General features: G+C 29.7%; 3 protein-coding genes across 3 annotated transcripts; all 3 read left to right on the top strand.

The window, feature by feature from the left end:
- Positions 1-605: 605 nt before the first annotated feature.
- LOC140919827 (uncharacterized) lies at positions 606-12,390 on the top strand. Its single transcript, XM_073366483.1, has 5 exons — positions 606-654; positions 775-836; positions 9,921-10,247; positions 10,344-10,637; positions 12,319-12,390. Exons 1-5 carry the CDS (start codon positions 606-608, stop codon positions 12,388-12,390), a joined length of 804 nt encoding a protein of 267 aa, XP_073222584.1.
- A 9-nt stretch (positions 12,391-12,399) lies between these two features.
- LOC101495209 (kunitz type trypsin inhibitor 104-like) lies at positions 12,400-13,011 on the top strand. The gene has a single exon (XM_004514436.1). The coding sequence runs from the start codon at positions 12,400-12,402 to the stop codon at positions 13,009-13,011; it is 612 nt and encodes a 203-aa protein (XP_004514493.1).
- An 11,281-nt stretch (positions 13,012-24,292) lies between these two features.
- LOC101495529 (kunitz type trypsin inhibitor 104-like) lies at positions 24,293-25,264 on the top strand. Its single transcript, XM_004514437.3, has one exon. The coding sequence runs from the start codon at positions 24,388-24,390 to the stop codon at positions 24,997-24,999; it is 612 nt and encodes a 203-aa protein (XP_004514494.1). The 5' UTR covers positions 24,293-24,387; the 3' UTR covers positions 25,000-25,264.
- Positions 25,265-26,770: the final 1,506 nt, after the last annotated feature.

A 26,770-nucleotide genomic window follows, 5' to 3' on the forward strand; every position in this document is an offset into this window, starting at 1 on the left:
GCCATTCGTTTGCTCGCTCTTGTTGCTTTCGTTGTCGCTTGTTGGGTATTTTCATTGTAAGTTTACTTCTCTCTGTCATTGTTGTTACTTCTTTGTATGATTGTCGTTTCCTTCAATTTAGGGTTTTTAGTTATTTATTTAGGGTTTCTATTTTTGATTCCTCGTTTAGCATTTTTGGTTTTTAGGGTTTCTATTTTTGGCTTCTACGTTTCTCTTTTTAGTTTTTAGGGTTTCTATTTTTTGCCAGATTGATTGTTTTATTGCTTTATATTTTAGATAGAATGATTTTGCTTTATATGCTTAAATGTTGATTCCTTCCATTGTTTCATTTGGTTGTTGTTGATATTTCTTTATTGTTGCTTTATATGTTTAAATGCTTTATATTTTAGACATAATGATTTTGTTTTATATGCTTTATATGCTTACATGATTTTGCTTTATATACTTAAATACTTGATATTCAAATATATTTATGTCTATTATTTCAATTTAGATAAATTTAGTATCAACGATTGGTGGCGGAGAATAGGCAGTCCCAAGAGAAGATTTTGATTCTTGAGGGTGAGGTAAAATTGTTTAAAGAAGAATTGTGTAAACGTCAACCAATGCATGAATCCGATCATAAATTTGTTGGAGGTTCTCCAGCAAGAGCTTGTAATGGATTCCCCTTAAACTTCATATGTTAAATTTGATGGTATGAATATTGAATTTTTTTGTCAATCAAATATTTATGGTATGCAATTGGACTTGTTAATAACATATTATTTGTAACAGGTGAGGTGGGAGTTCGTACTCCTGTTGAGAACGTTGGAGATGAAATCACATGTGAGTATAACGTGAACAGTTCAGCAAAAACAACATCAAACATAATTACGAGAATGAAAGATAAACCAATGAAGCGAGTTAAAAGAATCTTAAGGATTTGAATAATTAAACTAAAAAGATATGAAACAACTCTTATTTCTAAGAGTTATCGTGTATTTCTAATTATCATTAACGTAAAGTGGAGAATAATAATCTTATAGTGATTTATATAACATTAATTAGAGGGAGTAATTTAGATATTTTAATTTTATCTTATAAATTGCATTGAAAAACAATTTTTTTTTATCTTTTAAATTGCATTAGAAACTAAAAATGAAAATATTTTTGAAATAATTTTTGTTTTTGCAAACATGAAAGTTATTGAGGGACAAAGAGAGTGATTTATGTATTAAAATTTTCTCACTATTTTATCATGAAAATATTAAACATACGCTAATAATTAAATGTACATTTTTCTCTAAGTAATTGATTTGAAAATAGCATGCTTCTTTAGTTAATTGGTTAGTAAAAAATATTTGTCTAAAAATAATTTATACAATAATTTGTATTATATATTACAACTGTTCTAACTTTTATATATAAAAAAAATTCAAACGACACATTAATAATCAAATACACATTTTTCTTTAATTAATTGATTTGTGAATGATCGTATTTAACTAATTGATTAGTGGTAAATATTTTTCTCATTTATGATTAGTACATTAAATTATAATTAACTATTATAATTTTCTGCACACTTTTATTTTGAAAATATTTATAAACACACTCATAATCAAAAGCACATTTGTGTCTTACTTAATTGATCAACAAAATATTATTTTTTAATTAATTGATCAACAACAAATACTTATATATGTATATTTTGTATAATAAATTATAGTTAACGAACTACAATTGTTATTATTTTTATGTGGAAAATATAAAACATACACTAATAATAAAAAACATATCATTAATCTAGAGCCACAAGATATAACTAGTCTTAGAAATTGTGATGTGTCCATTTTTAAAAACGGGATAATTTAAGGGTTTTGTTGGTCATTTATTTACTTAATGAAATTGATTATATATATATAGATAAAATTGGTTGATCTATCAATGACATATTTTACTTAATTGATTAACGAAAAACATTTATTATGCATTTGGTTTGTTCAATAAATTATAACTCACGTGTTATGATTTTTTTTGGTGGTAAATATTTAGATAATGTTATATAGACATACTAATAATCAAATAAATATTTTTGTTTTAAGCAATTGACATGAGAATAGCACTCCTCTTTAGCTAATTGGTTAATGAAAAACATTTGTCTCAAATATGGTTTATGCAATAACTTTTATCAATATATTATAATTTTTTTCACTATTGTCTAAAAATATTAAAAAATACATATTAATAATCAAATACACATTTCTCTATCAATTAATTTATTTTTGAACATCTTTAATTAATTGATTATTGATTAATATTTGTCATGTATATAATTAATCATATGATAAATTATAATTAGTTATGATAATTTTTTGCACACTTTTATTTAAAAAAAATTCGGCTAAATACCACATGTAGTCCCTTAACTTAATTTCAGTTAACATTTTAGTCCTTTATCTTTTTTTTTTCTCGATTTAGTCATTTATTTAAATTTTAATTGTCAACAATGTTATCCTTATTTTTTACAAAAATTCAAAAAATTCATCAAAAATTTCAAACAAAACTCATAAAATTAATTATCATCCTCAATATAATGCAATTTCATCAAATTCATAACTTAAATCTTTAAATAAATTCATATTTTCATCTCTAACAACATCAAATAAAGAATGATAAATATGAGTTTATTTGAAGATTTGAGTTACGAATTTGATGAAATTTATTTTATATTAAAGGATAACATTGTTGACATTTTAAAATATAAAATATCAAATTGTCACTTAAAATTTAAATAAAGGACCAAATCAGGAAGAAAAAAAAAAGATAAATGACTAAAACGTTAACTGAAATTAAATTAAGGTTATACAAACGCATACCACATGATCTGTTATGTTTTGAAATTGTTAGTTGATATTGGTTTCTTTTTGAAATGTTGACATTTTAAAATATAAAATATCAAATTGTCACTTAAAATTTAAATAAAGGACCAAATCAGGAAGAAAAAAAAAAGATAAATGACTAAAACGTTAACTGAAATTAAATTAAGGTTATACAAACGCATACCACATGATCTGTTATGTTTTGAAATTGTTAGTTGATATTGGTTTCTTTTTGAAACTTGTTGATATGTTTTGAAAGCTTATTATTTTTGTTACTGCATTTATATAGGTGGTATAATATGGATAGGAAATGGATTTCAGCCAATCGATTGTCAAAAGAGTATGAAATTGGAGTGAAGGAGTTTGTTGAGTTTGCAGTGAAGAATGCAAAAGATCCAAATAGAGTAGTTTGTCCTTGTTTAAAATGTTGTTTTGGAAAACGTGTTAGAGAAGATGAATTAGAAGGACATCTAGTATGTAATGGAATTGATCAAAGCTACACATGTTGGATAAGACATGGTGAGAAAAAAAAAGGAAACATTAATTTTGAGAATAGTTCGACATATGCTTCAACTGACTTCGATACAGATACATATGAGCCGGACCGAGTTGATGAGATTGCAAAAGCAGTTGAAGAAGATCTTCGAGATTGTCCTAAAATGTTTGAAAGTTTGTTGAGTGATGCAGAGAAAGAATTATATAATGGTTGTACTAAATTCACAAGACTGTCAGCGATATTAAAGTTGTACAACTTAAAAGCGAGTAATGGATGGTCTGATAAAAGCTTTACAGAATTATTAACACTCATAAAAGATATGTTGCCAGATGATAATGAACTTCCCAGTCGAACCTACGAGGCTAAACGGATTTTGTGTTCTATTGGAATGAGTTACGAAAGGATTCATGCGTGTCCTAACGATTGCATTTTATTTCGAAACGAATATGAACTACTTAAGGCGTGTCCGAAATGCAATGTCTCTCGATATAAGAAGAAAGAATCTACTCCAGCAAAAGTCGTGTGGTATTTTCCTATAATACCAAGATTTAGGCGCATGTATCGCAGTGAAGAAGATTCAAAACACTTGACATGGCATGCAGATGAAAGAATTAGAGATGGAATGTTTCGACACCCTGCAGATTCCCCACAATGGGCAAAAATTGATCACGAGTATCCTGAATTCGGGATAGAGTCAAGAAATCTAAGACTTGCACTTTCTACTGATGGAATGAATCCACATGGTCTTCAAAGCATCTCACATAGCACGTGGCCTGTGATTTTGGTAATATATAACCTACCTCCATGGTTATGTATGAAGCGTAAGTTTATGATGTTGTCTCTGTTAATTTCTGGACCCAAACAACCGGGGAATGATATCGACGTATACTTGACTCCTCTAATCGAAAATTTAAAAAGTATGTGGGAGACAGGTGTGGAAGTTTATGATGGGTATAAGAAAGAATGTTTCAATTTGAGGGCTATGTTGTTCGGCACAATTAATGATTTTCCAGCATATGGTAATTTATCAGGATATAGCATTAAAGGTCAGTGTGCATGTCCTATATGTGAAGAGAGTACAAATTGGATGCGGTTGAAACATTGTAAGAAGAATGTGTTTCTTGGACATCGTAGATTTTTACCTTATAGTCATCAGTATCGTGGGTGGAGAAATGCATTCAATGGAAAATCAGAGGAAGGTAAAGCTCCTTTAGCACCGACTGGATATCAAATACTTGAAAAAGTACAAGGTTTGACCAATAAATTTGGCAAACCTTTTGCGGGAGAGCTGGTGAAAACTGGGTGGAAGAAAAAGTCAATTTTCTTTGAATTGCCATATTGGAAGTCATTGTATGTAAGACATTTCCTCGATGTGATGCATATTGAGAAAAATGTATTTGAAAGTGTTATTGGTACGTTACTCAATGTTCCAGGAAAGTCTAAAGATGGCGTCAATGCAAGATTGGACTTGGTCGATATGGGAATAAGAAATGAACTGGCTCCAGTAAAGAAAGGAAATCGCACATATCTACCTCCAGCCGCTCATACTCTATCTAGAAAGGAAAAAATTGTTTTATGTAAATTTCTACACGAAGTTAAAGTTCCAGAAGGATACTCTTCGAACATTAAAAATTTGGTTTGTATGAAAGACCTCAAGTTAAAAGGTTTGAAGACCCATGATTGTCATATTATAATGGAGCATTTGCTACCAATAGGTATACGTTCCATTTTACCTGAAAAAGTTCGACTAGCCTTAACTAGATTATGTTTCTTCTTCAGGGAAATTTGTAGTAAAGTGATCGACCCTCAGAAATTACCGACATTGCAGAGGGAAATTGTTGTTACTTTGTGTGAGCTTGAAATGTATTTCCCACCATCGTTTTTTGATATAATGGTTCACCTTACTGTTCATCTGGTTAAGGAGACACAACTTTGTGGGCCAGCTTATATGAGATGGATGTATCCGATAGAACGATATATGAAAATATTAAAAGGGTACGTAAAAAGTAGAAGTCGACCAGAAGGTTGTATTGCTGAACGATACATTGTTGAAGAGGCTGCTGAATTTTGTACTGAATATCTGTCCAATGTTGAATCCATAGGGCTTCCCATGTCTCGTCATTCGGGAAGACTATCAGGAGAAGGGATAACTGGAAGGAGACTACTGACTATATCAAGGACAGAATGGGAGCAGGCACAATTGTATGTTCTGCACAATGATGATGAGGTTCAACCGTATGTTACAATACACATTGATCAGTTATCTCGTTTGAACATGAATAGGAATCAAAATTGGATAACTCGAGAGCACAATCGAAGTTTTGTAACATGGTTAAAAAATCACATAATGTCAAAATTTGATATAGACCCCGGATCAATTTCAAATAGATTGAGGTGGCTAGCAAATGGTCCGAGCTTACATGTCTTTTCTTACACTGGTTATGTTATTAACGGCTACACATTTTATACCAAAGAACAAGATGATCAGACCACTATGCAAAATAGTGGAGTCACTCTCGTAGCTGAAGCGATGCATGTCTCAAGTGCAAAAGACAAAAACCCAATATATGCAAATCTATCATATTTTGGGGTTATCGAGCGCATATGGGAGTTAGACTACACAATGTTTCGTGTTCCCATATTTGGTTGCAAGTGGGTCGATAATAATAATGGCGTTCGGATTGATGAGTCAGGATTCTTGCTTGTCGATTTTAATAGGGTGGGATACAAAGACGAGCCTTTTATTTTAGCGTCGCAAGCTCAACAAGTGTTTTATGTCACTGATCCTTCTAATGATAAATGGTCTGTTGTCCTATCGACCAATAAAATAAGTGATGATAACAATAATGATGAAGATGTTGGTAATGATCTTTTATTTGCAACATCACAACAACCACATGAAATTGATTCAACTGATGATGGTTTATATCTTAGAGATGATCATGATGAGGGAATTTGGATTAATCCATCGTTTCGTATTGTAAATGGACAAACAAATGTGAATGTCACCAGGAAAAGAAGAAGGGCATCTTAATGTATATATATGTTTAATTGTTTTATATAAGCTATGCATGTAATCTGAACTGTGTTATTGTAAATATGCATGTAATCTGAATTGAGTGTTTTATACTAAGTTCTGATTAATTTATTTTCTGATTAATTTATTTTCTGCTTATATTTAGCTTGATTTGAGTGTTTTATACCAAGTTCATGTAACAATGAGTGTTTTATATTTAGCTTGATTTACATGAACTGAACTGAATATAAATTAGTAATTTACATGAACTGAACTGAACTGAATAGAGAGATTCTCTTTTGCTCAGTGCATATATATATATAGATTCTTCAGAATACTCATTTCTAATAATTCATCATCTCCTAAAGTATTGTGATAAAGACAATGATAACAATATTTTTAATCCAATAAACAATGATAAAAATGTTTTTAATGTCATCCCAACCCAAATAAACCAAACACAAAAATAAAATAAAGAGACATTTTACAGCGCTTATCTTAAAAAGCGCTGTAAAAGATCCTTTTAAAAATAAAATAATGAGTGTTTTATACCTTTTACAGCGCTTTTCACACAAAGCGCTGTAAACGACTCTTTTGAAAGTGAGTAAAAAAGACATTTTACAGCGCTTATTTGACAAAGCGCTGTAAAAAAGCTTTAAAAATAATATTCATCAGACACCTAATTTCTTCAAACACCTTGTACGCATCATGGGAATCCAAAAAACATCAGACACAAACCCATTTCTTCAAACACCTTGTACGCATCATGGGAATCCAAAAAACATCAGACACAAACCCATTTCTTCAAACACCTTGTACGCATCATGGGAATCCCCAAAAACACCAGACACAAACCCATTTTTCGCAACATGGCAATGATCCTGAATACCAATTAAGTTTCGATTTAAGAAGGAAAGAGAATGTAAAGAGATAAAAAGGGTGTTGAGGTGGAGATTGAATTGTGAAAGAGTAAGCTTTGATGTTTGTGAAGAAGATGCATAAAAGGAGAAGAGTTTGGTGAAGAGGAAGGGATTTTTGTGGTGACCAGTTACTACTATGTGGGTTTTGCATGCATGTTGAGCTTGTTTAAAAAATAACATAACATAACAAAACACAAAAACAATAAGGCCTTTTACAGCGCTTATTTGGAAAAAGCGCTGTAAAAGAGCCTTTTAAAATTAACATAAAGAGACATTTTAGAGCGCTTATGTGGAAAAGCGCTGTAAAAGGCTTTAAAAAACATTCATATAACATAATAACACACGGAGGTCTTTTACAGCGCTTATTTGGGAAAAGCGCTGTAAAAGAGCCTCTTAAAATTAACATAAAGAGACATTTTAGAGCGCTTATGTGTAAAAGCGCTGTAAAAGGCATTCAAATAACATAATAACACACGGAGGTCTTTTACAGCGCTTATTTGAAAAAAGCGCTGTAAAAGAGCCTTTTAAAAATTTAACTAAAGAAGCCTTTTAGAGCGCTTATGTGTGAAAGCGCTGTAAAAGGCATTCATATAACATAATAACACACGGAGGTCTTTTACAGCGCTTATTTGAAAAAAGCGCTGTAAAAGAGCCTTTTAAAAATTTAACTAAAGAAGCCTTTTAGAGCGCTTATGTGTGAAAGCGCTGTAAAAGGCATTCATATAACATAATAACACACGGAGGTCTTTTACAGCGCTTATTTGAAAAAAGCGCTGTAAAAGGCATTCAAATAACATAATAACACACGGAGGTCTTTTACAGCGCTTATTTGAAAAAAGCGCTGTAAAAGGCATTCAAATAACATAATAACACACGGAGGTCTTTTACAGCGCTTATTTGAAAAAAGCGCTGTAAAAGAGCCTTTTAAAAATTTAACTAAAGAAGCCTTTTAGAGCGCTTTACAAAATAAGCGCTGTAAAAGGCTTATAAAAAGCGCTGTAAAAGTGTTACGTATATATAACAGTTACCTCTTCAGTTTCCTCTTCATTACGTAACCTTCATCTCAACCTTCATTTCTTCTCTTCTTTTGCAAACCCTATCATCCCGTCCTTTACGAACCTTATTTCCACGATCATCTCCTTCATTTCGAACCTTATTTCCATCCAAGATCATCTCTCCCATTTCACACAATATATTTTCATTGAAATACGTAACCCTCATTACGTATTTCTTCAAACCGTATTTCTGTGAACCATATTTCTGTGAACTTTCTGCAAACCCTCTTTTCTTTGCATTTCGTCTTTCTTCGAACCATCATTATTCAGGTATTGATGTTATTAAATTTTTGTAATCATTAGAATGCATGTTGAGCTTTTTTAAGATATACTGATACATGTTGAGTTTGTTTATAATAATGCATGATCCATGTTGAGCTTGTTGATGTTATACTAAAGTGCATGTTGAACTTGTTGTAGTTAAATGGATACAAACAAAGATTTAGAAGTTCAAAATGAAGAAGTTGGCACCTCTAAGACTTACGAAAAAGAAGTCAAACGTGGTGCAACTATCATGCAAAGGGTGATTAAAGCACGGAGCAGTGGCATTAAATTTGAGGTATACTATATATACTCTGTTTGCTGTGTGTTTTTTTATCTTTTTTTAGGGTTTAGGGCATGTACTTACTATATGAGTTTATTAGGTTGGCTGGAACGAGAGTGGTCAGCCAGTTGACCCCAACAGCTCCATGTTTGTAAGCTACATTGGGGCTGTTGTTCGTCAAAATGTCCCAATAACAATAGACAACTGGAGAGATAAGGCGTTGAAGGATGCCAAAGATATCATCTGGAATGACATTCAAGTAAATATTTTGATCTACTCTTTTGTCATTTATAATTTTTTTTCTGTAAAATACATTACTTATAATTGTTTTCATTGCAGACCACTTTTGTTCTTGATGAGGAACGAAAGTCATATGTTTTGAGAGTTGCTGGGAAAATCCATCGTGGATTTAGATCCCATCTCTCAAATTTCTATCTAAAAGATAGAGAAGGAAACACAAATGCTGAACCTCCAAAGATATATCAACATTATATATCAAAGGATGAATGGAGTGCATTTGTTTCCAAACGTTCTGACCCGGCGTTTGTCGTAAGTGATTAATTTATTAGCATTTGTGTTTTATTATTCATATTCGTAGCGTATTTTAAATTTTTACACAATTGCTATTTTTTTTTTATATAGAATATTAGTAAGGCAAATCGCGAACGGGCAAGCAACCCAAAACACCCATACAAGAAATCACGTATGGGATATGCACGCCTTGAACAAAAAATTGTAAGTAATTAAACATCACTTGTAATTTGTATTATAAACTATAGTGTGTAACTAATTTGTATTATTTTGTTTATGATTTTAACGAATAGAGAAAAGACACCCAAGCCGATCAACCCTTGGGTCGTCATATCTTATGGAAGGAAGCGCGTGTTAACAAAGAAGGAGTGGTTGATAATGAAAATGTCAAGAAAGTTGTAGAACTTTGTGTAAGTATATTATCACTTTAATATTTTTTAATATTGTATTTTAAAAATGCTATTGAACTTATCTTTTTAATGTTACATGTATTTTAGGAAACTATTGAACAAAGTTCTGAAACTCAAGAGGGCAACAAGGATACGTGCAGGGACATTCTTGGGAAAGTGTTTAATGTCCCTGAGTATTCCGGTCGAGTGAGGGGGAAAGGATTTGGCGTAACTCCCAAAAGCTTTTTTCCTCAAGAGAAGCGCCAAAAACCTTCCAACGAGGAAGTATTAGAGAAGCTCAGAATCTTATCGGAGCAAGTGGCACTCTTGGTGAATACGAATAAAGACAAGCAACTTCCGGTTCAGCTCCAACCTGAAATACAAATGGAGAGTGAAACCGGGAGTTGCAACGTCGGTTTGAAGAGTATTCCCGAGGTAATTAATTACTTACTACTTACTTGCTTATGTAATTACTTATGTATTAAACAAACTTATATATTAACTGTACTTATGTTTTAACTATTGATGTAGGGTGTCACTACATGTGTCCTATACTTGTCCTCGCCGACTCAACGGAAGGTGGGAAAAGGAATATTGCACAATACTTCGGGAGAAGTATTGCACAATATTCCGATCCCCGCGGGCCATGTCAAAGTATCGCCTACGGTTGCTTTCGAACCAACTGCACCGTTGCCCATACCGGACAACGATGGAGATATGAAGTTCTTAAGCGACGCTATTGGCAGTTACGTGGCATGGCCCACACACCTTGTTGCCCTCGAAAAAAAGATTCCCAAGGACAAATCAGTTACATCTCCCGAAAAGGTTTGTCACATTTATTGCCTAAGGTTTTTTATTTTTTCAGATTCAATAAACTAACATTTTACCTCATTTTTGTAGGTCCAAATAAATAAACCACCCCTACAGCCAAAAAAAGGCAGCAGACCTCAAAAATTGGAGGTTAATAGGGCTGCCAAACTACAAAGGCTGGAGGGTAATAAAGCTGCAAAACTTGCAGCAACAAAAAATCTGGATCGGGGAAAATCGGTCGCTGCTGCTGCTGCTCCTAATAAAAGTCAGCCACGCCTTGGTAAATACGGGGCGTGTCTTGACATCCAAATAAAAAGGAACATGGGCAGCAGCAACGATTCGCCCATTGTACAAATGAATCAAGACATCTTTGGAGATGAGTATATTGAATACCTCGAAAAGGAGCAAATGTACGATCTTCTCGAACATAAGGAGCTGAGTGTTACTGTAATCAGCTTGTACATAAGGTAAAAAATACTTTTAATTGCATTTATTTGTAATTAATTAAATGTATTGGTAATTAATCTAGTTTAAAATTTTCATTGAAGGTTTTTGTACGAGAAGGTCGTGTGCACGAGGAAACTGTCAAATAAATACTCATTCTTGTCTCCGCATAAGATGTCGATGTTCAAACTCGATCCAGACAATGTAAAACACTACATTGTAGATATGTTTTTAAGAAATAAAGAAAGTGATAAATTGTTCTTGGCACCATATAATTCAGGGTACGTAATTTTATCTTTTTTAATTGATGAGAATTTAATTTATTAGTTGTCTATAAACAAAATTGCTTAACCAATTTTTTGTTGTTGTAGGGCACATTGGGTGCTATTTGCAATCAATGCGGTCTCTGAAGTGATATACTATTTGGATCCCGTGCACGGCGATTACACCAATCACCCCGGAATAAAGAATATGCTCGACACGTAAGTAATATTCATTTATTTCTTACATATATATATTTATATATATATATATATAAATATATATATGTAAGAAATAAATGAATATTACTTACGTGTCGAGCATATTCTTTATTCCGGGGTGATTGGTGTAATCGCCGTGCACGGGATCCAAATAGTATATCACTTCAGAGACAACACACACATTTTACAGCGCTTTTTTTAAAAAGCGCTGTAAAATGTACAAGAAAAGCGCTGTAAAATGCAGACCCATAATATGAAATTATGGGTGGGCATTTTACAGTTCTTTTTTGAAAAAGCGCTGTAATATGCACACCCATATATGAAATTATGGGTGGGCATTTTACAGCGCTTTCTCAAAAAAGCGCTGTAATATGCCCACCCATATATGAAATTATGGTTGGGCATATTACAACGCTTGTTTGAGAAAGCGCTGTAATATGCCCACCCATATATGAGTTATGGGTGTGCATTTTAGAGCGCTTTTTTGAGAAAGCGCTATAAAATGCACACCCATAACTCATATAATGGGGTGCATATTACAGCGCTTTTTGTGAAGAAGCGCTGTAAATTGTGCATAACAAGCGCGCGTTGTATTTACATGTTTTATAGCGCTTTTTTAAAAGCGCTGTTGTATCATTTACAGCGCTCGTTTTCACAGCGCTTATTTTTTTGAAAAAGCGCTGTAAATGGCTTAAAAAAAGCGCTGTAATATGCGTTTTTTCGCGTAGTGATTGCATGGCATCATGATGATCAGTCCTATAAATACGCAGCCTGTCAACCAACAGCAAAAACACATCTATTTGAGTGCAATTAGCGAGCAAGGTAATAAACTAATTAATTAATTAATAACCATGTCAACTAAATCCCTCACCATATTCACCTTTGCTCATATATGGCTTTTGATGACCACAACATCAATAGCCCAATTCACCATCGACACTAGCGGCGAACCAGTTGAGATCGACGAGGAATACTTCATCGTACCAGCTACCACAGGTAACGGAGGACGATCCACTTTGGTCACCAGAGATGGATCATGTCCTTTCAATGTTGGTGTTGAGAACACTAACTTGCACCATGGTTTGGATGTGAAATTCACTCCTTTTGCTCCCCATAATGATGATGATTTCGTGAGACTTGATAGGGATTTGAGAATATCATTTGATGAAGATTCCTCAAATTGTAGTCGGTCTACAGAATGGAGATTGGGTGAGAGGGATGCAAAGAGTGGAAGGAGGTTGATTATCACCGGAAGAGATGATAGTACAATTGGATCATTTGGTAACTTCTTTAGGATTGTACAAACTCAAACTGTAGGTATCTATAATATTCAATGGTGTCCTAAAGAGGTTTGCCCTACTTGTGATTTTATATGTGGCACTGTTGGTATTCTTCGTGAGAATGGAAAGATTCAGTTGGCCCTAGATGGTGATGCCCTCTCATTTGTGTTCCAGAATGAATAATTTATACTTCGTTCCAAATAAAATATAAACAAAAATAATATATGAAAAGTTAATCTATTTGATTAAAAACTAAAACTAGTTATATCAATTTTTTAAATATATTTTATTGCAGAATAATAGTAAGTTGGATTGTGAAGTTTGTATGGCGAGTTTATGTACCTCTGTTTTATTTGGTGTTTCAAAAATACATATGTGGAGTTATGGCTTATTTCAATAAATAGCATGAAGGAAAGAGGGGAACATGTACAACGTTCTTGATTCATATATATATTGAATAAAAGCTCCAAAAGTTTGTTTATAAGTTGTTGAGATTTTTTATTCGGTTATAAAAATTAGGTTATTTATGTTAACCATATATATTGGAGTTAATAATGAAATGTGATATCCAAGAACAAGAGGAGAAAACAATTTATAGCTCGAGTTTTTGGAGGATTGAAGATTGAAATTGCTCACTCATTCTAATTCCACAAATACTAGTTTTTGGATGATGTTTATCTGCCATGCCATTCATGTTGCACTACAAAAAAATGACTTATCATCGTGAGACACAAAGTTTGTCACTAAAAGTTAAAAACTGTAGATAAAGGTTAATAATACTTTGAGTGGCATCCAAGTTGACTGTAAACTTTACGGGGCGTCTTGCTACACTTTGAGGACTGTCATTATATGTTCTGAGGATTGTCACAACATATTTTTTATTTCTACCTACAATAATGACTGTCACTAAAAACTACATAAATATAAATAAAGAATTGGTCTATTCCTACAATATTGTTTGTCAATAAAACCTAAAATAATATAAATAAAGAATTAATCTATTCCTACGATATTATCTGTCACTAAAACTTATTATTATTTATTAAATTTATTTTATTTTATCTCCATACTAATTGTAATTCTAAACTATTATTAACAGTAAATTAAATTTAAATTTCTAATTTATTTTTATTAACTAATGTCATTGAAACTTACAGTAAAATATAATATAATTTTACTAACTCTATTAACATGAATTTATTTTTAAATTTCCATTTATAGAATTGAGAAAAAGTTGATGCTAGACATTAGTTAAAAAAATAAATCCCCATTTTCAAATAATTAAATAACTAAATACTATATAAAAAATAACTAAATAGGTTTTTTTGTATTTTATATTGATATACTTTTTTCTTCATGTATGGCAAATAAAGCACTAAAAGGATGCTTGTAAGGAAATTTTTAAATTGTACCCAATCATTTCTATTTCTTCTACTAATTTTATTGATGGATGAGTCCCTCCTTTAGTGGGAGCCCAATTAAAATGAAAAGAAAAGAAAAAGATGTCATGTGTGTATGGACTTTGAAATAGCAATATCAATCACATGAACGAGGAGTTTGATTTCATTTTAAAAATTAATTCGTGCTTTTAATTTTAAAATTAACTTAAAATCAATATTGGTTATAAAACAAAAATGCAGGACGTTCTTGGTTAGTAAAAATAAACGAATCATGTTATTTCTATGTGATCAGTGATTGTGAGTGAGAAATAATTAAGGATAATGATAAGAGACTCACACACTGATGTATCCTAGTTCATCGAAGGTGAACTACGTCCAATCCTCACAATTTGTGAGCTTTTCCACCAATGTGCTTTATACAAGAACTTTTATGCTTTCACATAGACTTTTTTGTCACTCTTGATCAATTATAATTTTCACCTTTCAACCTTGAAATGATTTTTTACAATTGCTTTTCAGTCCAGAAATGAATTTTGCACGTTACCTTTTGATCACAATAAAAGATTTTTATAAACCACTCAACTATCTTTAAGAATATAATCTTGAGTTTCAAATGAAATTATAAAAGAAAGTTGAAGGATCAAAATCTACTCAATACTTGTTTGAGATTGATTTTCAGCAAAAACTCAGTAAAAAGATCATTGAAACTAGTATAAGAGAATCATAACTTTTGCTTGATTGAAGAACTTTGATTTCTCAAGTATGATGTTTTTAGTGATGAGTTGATTGCACTTTAAAACTCTTGTTGTCTTCACCTTGATGTTCTTCTTATAGGCGTGATGAAGGTTGATGGCAACTCATAGTCATTATTGATCTAGTTGTTCAGAGGGATGTTTTAGTAGTCACATGTTATAAATTCTGATCGTTCATGCTTTTTTATTAGAACGTCATTCGTTTGTGCTTGAAAGAATATTGTGACTGAGATCTTTAACAACTGTTTGGTGTCAGTTTTCTACTTTGTACGCAAGTAGAACTTTCTACAAAAAGTGCAGTATCAATGTCCTTTTTATCCTTGTTGTACTTGTTCAAAGACCATCAATCTGGAGATTGATATTGTTATTGTTCTTGATGTTGTTTTGCTTCTTTTTTAACCTTTTGGACTTGATCATGGTTCTGAGTTGCCTTGATATTTGTTTTACTTAAGATCTGTATTCTGGGAAATGATTCATTTCATTTTTATCTTTAAAACGAATTATCCAAAATGATCTTGGTTTGTTTAGACTGCTTTTGTTATGAACCATCATGCTCTTTTATATATCAGAATGATATTGTATAAATCATAATGATCTTGTGTTGTTGTATATGATTACTTATCTTCGAATAATACATTCAAAAACACAAGTTAGAAATCAACAAAATTAGAATCATAATTTGAGATGTATGTTGAAGTATTATTTTCAAGTAAAATAATCTATCTGATGTCAGGCTACGTGGTATATTTTTTACATAATTAGCTAAAGGACGCGTGAATCTATTAGTATATTGAATTTTTTTTCCAAATAAAATACACTTTTATACAATTTGTGTGGTTAGTGTTTAACTGTAATTTGTTCAGTCAATATTACACTGACATTTATATAAATATCGGTATTTTGGGTCACCACAAATCATAAACTTTTTTTCTTATTATAATTTCTGACACGATTCAAGAACGAGTTAAAGTTTATTTCGAGCATTTAAAATTTCCAATAGCATTTGATATTTGTAACGAAGTTACACTGCCATAATTAAAGAGTCATCGTAACTACATATTTAAAGTGGCTAGTGACACCACTATAAAGTTTATTAGTATATCATATCGTTGTCCTTACATCACACTCAAAGATAGCAACTTAAAAGGTATTATTATTTTGATTGGATGCATCTTATGAATGATACAAACGTAAGATCTATGTTTGCAGTTAACAATGTTTACAAATAAAAATGGTCGATCAAGTTGTATGCTAATTGTTCTCCAATTAAATGTTCTCAAAATAAGGACAACTCTTCAATGGATGTTGTCTCCAATTATATTTTGTTTATTTATGATGTTTATTCAAGGATGTTTATTTATGTGTATGTTATTTGTGTAATGTCAGAAGTAAAAGCAACTCTTCAATGTTTGTTTAATCATGTAATTTTTTATCAGCAACTTAGACACACGTGTATATTTGACAAGAATATCAGATTAATCAAAATTAAAATCATATACATTTAGTCAAAGTATTATAATTAATCAAAATATTAAAGCAATGTACATATAAATAAAAAATAACTAATTTATGACCCGCGCTTTGCGCGGGTTAAAATTTAAATTTAAATTTATATATATATATATATATATATATAAATTTATTGGTATATGGACATAAAATATTAACCATGATTTAAAAGATAAACTATATAATTGATAATCGTAAACTATAAGTTACGTAAGAATTTTTAAAATTTTAACATTTTTTTCTACACATATTAAAATGAGAAAGCATAAGGAATAAAGGAACCGTAAATACCAAAGATCATATAAGAAAAATTATTTTGTAGTTTAAAAATTTGAAAGTGTTCGACGGATCCAAAATAATATATATTAGTTAAAGAAAAGAAAATGATTTGTAAAAAAAAATTATGCACATATAAAGAAAAAGAAGGAAAATAATACAAAGGGTTAGACAAAGAGCATTCGTGACAATTCTTATGAGTGGTTCAGTGATTTTTTTCATTAAATTGAATGTAGTTAAATTTTCAACGTATGAAATCATTACTTACCACTAATTTGAGCAATTCCATAATTTGAGTGTAATGAGAAATGCATAATAATATTATAAAAAACACATATTATAAAATGAATTATTACTCACCATTAAATGAAATAATTGTGCGGAAGATTGATAACGTAAAATATTATCATATAAATGTTTGACATATATTGAAAGTAATGAAAGATAATTTTTTTTTCTATTAATGAAACAATTTACTATTTTGTACCGAAAAAAGCAATTTACTATTTGAAAGAAGTTAAAAATATGTTTTAGTATATATCCATACATAACAATATCAATATTTCAAAAAATTTGGTATATGAACATAAAATATTAACCATGATTTAAAAGATAAATTATATAATTGATAATTGTAAACTCTATTTTTATTAAAGTATTTAAGTTATGTAAGAATTTTAAAAATTTTAATATTTTTTCCTACACATATTAAAATATTTTCGAAATAATGCTCACGATGCATTGATGGTTTGAATTGAGAAAGCATAAGGAATAAAGGAACTGAAAATGCCAAAGATCATATAAGAAAAACCATTTTGTGGTTTAAGAATATGAAAGTGTTCGACGGATGCAAAATAATATATAGTAGTTAAAGAAAAGAAAATGATTTGTATCAAATTGCAAATATGATAATAAGAAAGAGGAAGAGTAATTGTTAGGTGTGCCACATCAGATTTTTTGTTGATGTTGTAATTTGTAACTTATGACATATGAATAGTTCTACAAAATATTGTAGCAAAAAAATGCAATAAATTTGTGCTAAAAACAAATTGCAAGTATGATAATAAGAAAGAGGAAGACTACTTGTTAGATGTGCCACATCATATTTTTTTTTATGTGATAATATTTAAATGAGGTGATACAATGTTTGATGAAGATGTAGGAGTCTATTTTAATAGATATAATAATAGATGAGAAATCAAGATGTAAACTAAATAAATGTAAGAATTATGGAATACAATAGATTAAAAAATTTATATAAATTATAACGTATATATAAATTAAGAATCTTTACATTATCAATACAACCGTTCGATAATTAGTAACATTATATTTTTGTCATAACTATTTATAAAGTCATTTATATGATTAATTATAATTTATCGATTATATAAAAAAATTAAGGCACACAAATTAAACTCATAGTATATACATAGTGCAATATATATTTTTTTTAAAAGAAGCAAAAGCAAAAATATATTGTGGAAAACATTATAAAGAATTATCTAAAATGCACATTAAAATATTTTAAAATAATTAATTTTAATGTAAATAATAAGTTCATTATGTAATTATTTTTTGCCTAAAATATTTGTCATTTTTTGTTAAATTTTAAATTTGTATAAAAGATTACTGAAATTTTATATGAATATTTTAAAAAAAAAATCATTTTACTATAGGTTTTTTAAAATTAAACCAAAATTTCTTTTAAACTTCTTGAAATATTAATATTTCTACCGAATTAAAATAATAGTTTCTAGTAAATTATATTTTGATAAATAAATTTATAATATAATTGACTTTGGAGATATGTAATGTATAAAATCGTACGTCGCCAATATAAATTACCTTAGAAAATTTAATAAGAAATTATATGTATACCATATTGGCATAGTGCATTATATATAAAAAAATGTAAAAGCAAAAAAATATATCACGTAAAAGTTTATAAGAAATTATCTTAAACCAATAATAAATATTTAATTATTTATAACTAAATGATTTTAATGTAAAAATATAAATTAAATATATAATTATTTTTTGTCAAAAAAATATATTATTAATTGTGTATCTAATATTATATTTACTCTATAATTTGTAATATTAATGCAGAAAAAAAAAACGTATTGAGTAGTAATGTAGAATTATTGTGAAATATATTAGACAAATATTATGAAATAATAATGTGGTATTAATTTAGAAATTTTGAGTAGACGTTATGAAATAATTAGTAACATTAGATTTTTGTCATAACTATTTATAAAGTCATTTATATGATTAATTATAATTTATCAATTATATAAAAAAAAAATTAAGGCACACAAATTAAACTCACAGTATATACGTAGTGCAATATATATATTTTTTTTAAAAAGAGGCAAAAGCAAAAATATATTGTGGAAAACATTATAAAGAATTATCTAAAATGCACATTAAAATATTTAAAAATAATTGATTTTAATGTAAATAAAAAGTTCATTATATAATTATTTTTTGCCTAAAATATTTGTCATTTTTTGTTAAATTTTAAATTTGTATAAAAGATTACTGAAATTTTATATGAATATTTTTTAAAAAAATTCATTTTATTATAGGTTTTTTAAAATTAAACCAAAATTTCTTTTAAATTTCTTGAAATATTAATATTTTTACCGAATTAAACTAATAGTTTCTAGTAAATTATATTTTGATAAATAAATTTTTAATATAATTGACTTTTTGGAGATATGTAATGCATAAAATCGTACGTCACCAATATAAATTACCTTAGAGAATTTAATAAGAAATTATATGTATACTATATTGGCATAGTGCATTATATATAAAAAAATGTAAAAGTAAAAAAATATATCACATAAAAATTTATAAGAAATTATCTTAAACCAACATTAAATAATTGATTTTAATGTAAAAATATTAATTAAACATATAATTATTTTTTGTCCAAAAAATATATTATTAATTGTGTATCTAATATTATATTTACTCTATAGTTTATAATAGATTATAATCGTTAAAAGAAAAAGGTAGAGACGAAAATGTGAAGTTGATTAATGCAGAAAAAAAAATGTATTGAGTAGTAATGTAGAATTAATGTGAAATATATTAGACAAATGTTATGAAATAATAATGTGACGTGAAATAATAATGTGACATTATGAAATAATAATGTGATATTAATTTATAAATTTTGAGTAGACGTTATGAAATAATATTTAAATAGGAGATATAGTATAAAATAATAGACTATTAGAAAATGAGTAGAGACTATATGAAGATGTACACGTCAGCTTTTAGCTGACGTGAAAAATATTTGTATACGTGGATGAAATACGATGAGTTGGCATCGGAAGTCTGTTTTAAATATATATAATAGATACTTTCTAAGATATAAATAATATTGTGTAACTCTATTCCTAATGCTATTCTATCTCCTCTTATAATATAAAAATACATCATGTATTTGACCAATGATCGGTTATGGACATTAATATGCACAAGTTCCCTCCTCCATCGTTTCACATGCTACCGATGTAAGATTTATAATCATCTGAGAAATATGCAGCTTGTCAGCTACATTAGAAGCGAACTCTTGTTGAATGACAACCTCCAAGTCTACAGGTCTCAAATGATCTCTATCAAGAAAAAATTTCATGAAAGAATGTGAAACTCTAAAAAACCAAGTTACATATCCAACTACAATTTTCCAACTCCTCTCCGTAAATAGTCCCCGTATATATGGAGTAAATGGATGCAATTTAAAATCCAAATACACTTAATCGACCTTCTGCATACTCATGGTAGGAGCATATATGTTTGGATGTATGAGGATGGTCTGAATAGATCCAAATTTCGTAAGCACACGCTCAATCAAGTGAGGATACTTCATCCTAGATTCGCATCTAATCCATCCATAGTACCAACAAACGAGTCAGACAGTGGTTGTCATAGGGAGAAAACCAATTATCTGGGACCCCCAATTGATCTAGTGTATTCCTGTATTTCTTTCTTAGTGGACGGCCGCAATGTAGAACTAACATACATGCACATGGAAGGGACTCATCATATTCAACTTGCAAAGTTCTCTGACAAATGGTAGAAAAATGTTGCATTATCCATGCCTCAAGCACAAAAAAAAAAAATTCAATGATGTTCCAATAAAATTAACTAATATTATAAAAAATATTCCAATCAAATTAACTCTTAATTACCTTGAGGAGGGACATGTGTTGGAACCAAGTTGGTTTTATACGTAGAGTTTTGATGATGACAAAAGTATTTTATAAGAACAATATATTTGATTTCATAAAGTATGAAAGAAGATTCGTGTAAATAGAAGAAAATCTAAAATATTATTTGATTCTGATTATAATAGAAGAAAATATAAAATAAGATTTGATAGAAAATCTAGGATAAGATTTAATTCAAATTTATAAATTGAAGAAAATATTTGACCAAATTGAAAAGAAGATATGGTCAAGATTTGAAGAACATTTGATCAAGATTTTTCTACAACAAAATATGAACAATATCAACCTGAAAATTTATAAACTCAATTTGAATAAAATACGAACATAATCAATATAGAAGAAATGCTCAAATTAAACTCAGAAATAAAGAATTGTCTAAAAAATATATTATCAAAATGTATCTGGTTCAGATTTATTTTTGAATAAGATCATTGTTGACTAATCTAGGAATGAAGATACAATTCAAAATTAAACAAGGACTAAATTGAAGCCCTAATTTTAACTATAAATAGATAATCAAGACTATAGAAGATCATCAAAAATCATAAGAGAGTAGAAGAACTCAAACTCAAATTCCAAATTCATATTACAGCTCAAAGAGAGAAACACTTGTTTGAATGATAATTATTTTCTGAGTGTTTTTTTTCCTTGGAGTGTTAGAGTTATTATTATTATTATTATTATCAACTTTGTTAGAAGCAAACACTTAAAGTTCCAATCTTTTGTATCCAACCTGATAGTGGTTTAGTTCATTTTTCAATCTGGGGTTGTCAGGTTGTTAGGAGAAGACATGACTTGTAGGGTCAATGTGGTTAGTTCCTCAAAAGTCTAGGGTTGTTAGGCTATTTAGGAAGACTGACTTGGAGGGTCACGTGCTTTGTAATTCAAGGTATTGGAATTAATGGATTAAAGCCTTATGAATAAGGGGACTAGATGTAGCCAAGTTAGTGATGAAACAAGATAAATATATGTGTCAAATTATTTATGCTTTCATTGCTTGCTGTCTTTGAATCCGATTGTTTCTTATCTAAGTAATTCATAAAAATCAATCAACCTTCATCCAATTAGCAAAAAGTAATCAACTTTGACAAACACAATTTAACCCCCGCTTCTCGTGTTTGCACCTTCAACAAGTAACTAGCTAGTTGTTTTGTCTTGGGCTTGCTAGAATCCCCTAACTAACTATACAAGAAAGCAAGAGCAGCAACACCCCATGCATACTCTTAGACACTATCCAAGTCTCTGAAGTACTGAACGTACATGACATCGACTTACGTTGCACTTTTATCACTGCATATGGTAGTGTCCACGCGGTAGAGAAGATTACATCTGATGGTGTTAAATCGATGATATTTGTTCATCTCGTCATCATAAGCAAATTGAACATAATTGTTCAGATGAATCAAACATTGGACCTCAAGGGTTGAAAATCTGACATGCAATCCTATGGTTCTTTCAACCCATGTCGGTTCACCATATAAGCTGAACCAAAGATCATTACACATCCACTCAACCTCTCATTTTTCACTTGTGGTGTATGTGATAAAAGGTGTTTGGTGATAGGCAAGTGAAGAAGACATGACACATCATCCAGAGCCACTGTCATCTCAAGAATAAGAAAATGGAAGGAGCTAGTCTTCTTGTGCCACCTCTTAGCAAATGTAGACACATGTCTACGTCTATTAACTTGTAGCATGTGCGGCCAATCTCATCAAAACTAGATGCTTTGATTGGATTCTAAAACAACTTATGGTAGAAGCTGGAACTTGAAGCTGTCATATATTTCTATAATTGTTGACACATCTCAGAGGATACATTCCTAAAAAACAAATCAATTGTTAGTCTTTTGATAATTAAATAAATAAATAATTAATCCTCAATTAAATTAAAATTTAGAATTAAAACTTACGTCAATTATCCATATGGACCACATATGATCCTCAAAATATGGTGCAAAGACATAACCACGGGGCCCCCATAAACCCCTGAACATGTGGTGGTGACATTGGTCCCTGAAATCGTGTAGACGATGATAGTGGCGGCAGTGGTAGTGCAAGCATCTCGTTCTATACATATTCAGCTTCAACATGTATTTGAGAGCTTTCACCTTTAACCCACTACCGGTAACTTGGGTTTGCCGCTCATTGTGCACAAACTCATGTTAGGTCTCCATACCGTGTTAAAATCCATTATTATCACCGTTACCTTCCATCTTTGTAAACAAAAATCAATAATTTGGCATATTTCAACAAAGAATTGACATAACAATAACAACAAAATCACTACTGGTCGCTAACATAAACTTCTTTAAACTACAACAACAATATAAACTATTTAGATCTCACTACAAATTCATTCCAAATTCATTCCAAATCAAAAATATTTTCTCAAACACTTGAAATACAACAACTATAACAACTTAAAAAACATAAATTCAATTGTAACAACAACAACCAATTGACATAACAACAACAATATTAACATTCATTCCTAACTATCTATTGAAACTACAACAAAAACATTAAAATAAAAAAAAATATAAAAACAAAAACACTACAATGAAAAATATAAAAACATAAACTTATCACTACAAGAAAACACTCATTTTGTGGCCAATTTAAAAAATATTTTATGGCCGAAAATAATCCTTACAAATTATTGACCAAAAAGTCCTCACAAATGCTAAAATTCAAATTGATTGTTATTTGTGGCTGAAAAAATCTTCACAATAGACTAAAATTTAAGCAGGATTTTGTGGTGGCCTAAACCTAACAAACTAAAATAAAAAATATAGAAACAACAAACTTCCCTTCATGATTAAGATGATTAAGAGTTGATAAATCAAAAAGTGAGATAAAAGTGTTTTTAACTATAAGTTTTTGTTGGTCATATATAATATAATATAATAATAAATACAAAAATAGACGGGACACCATAAAAATAAGAAAGAAACAAAAGTGTTTTAGCTATAGTCTTATGTGGTTTTTGGTAGTTGTACGAAACTACATATATTTTCATTTAATTGGACGATTCATACAAGGAAACAAATTCAGCATTCCACCTTCTCAAAATCAGACGATGTAAACAATGATAAATTATCCACATCCGCTTGAAAGATTCATTATTTTGTCCAAATAGCAATTACAAAGCAAACTATATATTAATAAATAATTCACTCGTGTAATTAATTAATTGAACTTTTGTGTCCATTCATTCATTCTTTCATGAGTATTATTATATGCATTGCATGGTATGATGATCAGTCCTATAAATACGTTGCCTGTCAACCAACAGCTAAAACACATCTAGCCTTTGAGTGCAATTAAGTGAGCAATTAAGGTAATAAAGTAACTAATTAATTAATTAATAATCATGTCAACTAGATCCCTCACCATATTCACTCTTGCTCATATATGGCTTTTGATGGCCACAGCATCAATAGCCCAATTCATTATCGATACCGGCGGCGAACCCGTTGAGATCGATGAGGAATACTTCATTGTGCCTGCTACTGCAGGCAACGGAGGACGATCCACTTTGGTCACCAGAGATGGATCATGTCCTTTCAATGTTGGTGTTGAGAACACTAACTCGCAAAATGGTTTGGACGTGAAATTCACTCCTTTTGCTCCTCATAATGATGATGACAATGTGAGGCTTAATAGGGATTTGAGAATATCATTTGATGAAGATTCCTCAAATTGTGGTCGGTCTACAGAATGGAGATTGGGTGAGAGGGATGCAAAGAGTGGAAGAAGGTTGATTATCACAGGAAGAGATGATAGTACAATTGGATCATTTGGTAACTTCTTTAGGATTGTACAAACTCAAACTGTAGGTATCTATAATATTCAATGGTGTCCTAAAGAGGTTTGCCCTACTTGTGATTTTATATGTGGCACTGTTGGTATTCTTCGTGAGAATGGAAAGATTTTGTTGGCCCTTGATGGTGATGCCCTCCCATTTGTGTTCCAGAATGAATAATTATGTAGTTGGTGTGTGAGTTATGTATGTACTTGTGTTTTTATTTAGTGGTGTACAAATAAATACTCTCTCCGACTTGAGTATAAGCAATTTTAAATTAATTTAATTTAAAATTGTTTATACTTAAAGTTAGAAAGAGTGTATTGGAGTTATTGTTTATTTTCAATAAATAGTGGAAGGAGAAAGATAATAGTACCTGTACTATGATCTTGATTCATATATATTTCATATATATTGAATAAAAGTTCTAAAAATTTGTTTATAATTCTTTGAAATTTCTTATTCAGTTATAAAAATTAGGTTATTTATGTTAACCATATATATTGGAGTTAATATATAATGAAATCTGATATCCAAGAACCAGAGGAGAAAACCATATATAGCTTGAGTTTTTGGAGGATTGAAGATTGAAATTGCTCACTCATTCTAATTCCACAAATACTAGTTCTTGGATGATGTTACCTGCCATGCCATTCAGGTTGAGAAAAAGTTGATGCTAGACATAGTTAAAAAAATAAATGACCATTTTTAAATAATTAAATAACTACATAAAAAATAACTAAATAGAATTTTTGTATTTTAGATTGATGTACTATTTTCTTCATGCATGGGCAAATAAACACTCATAAAAAAATATAAATAACAAAAAAAATGGAGGAGGAATAAAATAAGATAGTTTTGAGAAAGAAATAGAAAATGAAAGAAAAAAAAAAGAAAAACGATTTAAAAGTCAAAGCAAGAAAGATGATTGGCCAATTGTTTTCAAAAGAATGCTTGCAAGAAAAGATTTTTTATTCTTCTACTAATTTTATTGCTGAGTGAGTCCCTTCTAAAGTGGGAGTCCACACCAATTGAAAAGAAAAACAAAAAAGATGTTACGTGTGTGAATGGGCTTAGCCCAGATGTGTTTAATGTAAGAAAGTTGGCTTTTGTACCCTCAATTAATCCTGTACCTCCTCATTTAAAAATTTTATTTTTAAATGTCCAAACTATCCTTGATAAAACCGTAAAAATTTAAAAGAATTTTTTTTACCGGAAATTTCAGAATGAATGAAATTTCCGGTAGTTATAAATGAATACCGGAAATTTCAAAAATGAAATTTCCGGTAGTTATAAATGAAAAAATGTTGTTTACCGAAAATTTCAGAATGAATGAAATTTCTGGTAGTTATAAATGAATACCGGTGAATGAAATTTCCGTAGTTATAAATGAATACCGAATATTATTTATAAATTAATTAATAAAATAAATTATATTAATAATAATAATAAAAGTAATAATAATAATAAAGTAAAGTAAATTATATTATTAAAACTTTATATATTTTTTAAATATTTTTATTATTATTTTTTAATTATATTAACAATATTTTATTAATTTTTTTTATTAGATCGGAATAAAAATAGGAGAGAGTTGTTAAGAAAATAAGTTGTTATTTTATAAAATATTCGCAATAAAAATAGAAGTGAGTTGTTAAGAAAATATGTTGTTATTTTATAGGCAAAATATTAGGGACACGTTTTGTTTGTGGCAAAATATTAGGGACACGTTTTGTTTGTGGCAAAATTTTAGGATGTATTTTAATAATATAATTTACTTTACTTTATTATTATTAATATAATTTATTTTATTAATTAATTTATAAATAATATTCGGTATTCATTTATAACTACCGGAAATTTCAAAAATGAAATTTCCGGTATTCATTTATAACTACCGGAAATTTCATTCATTCTGAAATTTCCGGTATTTATTTATAACTACCGGAAA

Source organism: Cicer arietinum, chromosome 3 (genome assembly GCF_000331145.2).
Source record: "Cicer arietinum cultivar CDC Frontier isolate Library 1 chromosome 3, Cicar.CDCFrontier_v2.0, whole genome shotgun sequence".
Classification (NCBI taxonomy): domain Eukaryota; kingdom Viridiplantae; phylum Streptophyta; class Magnoliopsida; order Fabales; family Fabaceae; genus Cicer; species Cicer arietinum.

Bases quoted from the DNA above. Each gene is read 5' to 3' on its own strand.
- LOC140919827 (XM_073366483.1), top strand. From the start codon at position 606: ATGCATGAATCCGATCATAAATTTGTTGGAGGTTCTCCAGCAAGAGCT. The intron at 655-774 runs GTAATGGATTCC...TATTTGTAACAG, and splicing joins AGGTTCTCCAGCAAGAGCTT to GTGAGGTGGGAGTTCGTACT. The intron at 10,248-10,343 runs GTAATTAATTAC...CTATTGATGTAG, and splicing joins GTTTGAAGAGTATTCCCGAG to GGTGTCACTACATGTGTCCT.
- LOC101495209 (XM_004514436.1), top strand. From the start codon at position 12,400: ATGTCAACTAAATCCCTCACCATATTCACCTTTGCTCATATATGGCTT.
- LOC101495529 (XM_004514437.3), top strand. From the start codon at position 24,388: ATGTCAACTAGATCCCTCACCATATTCACTCTTGCTCATATATGGCTT.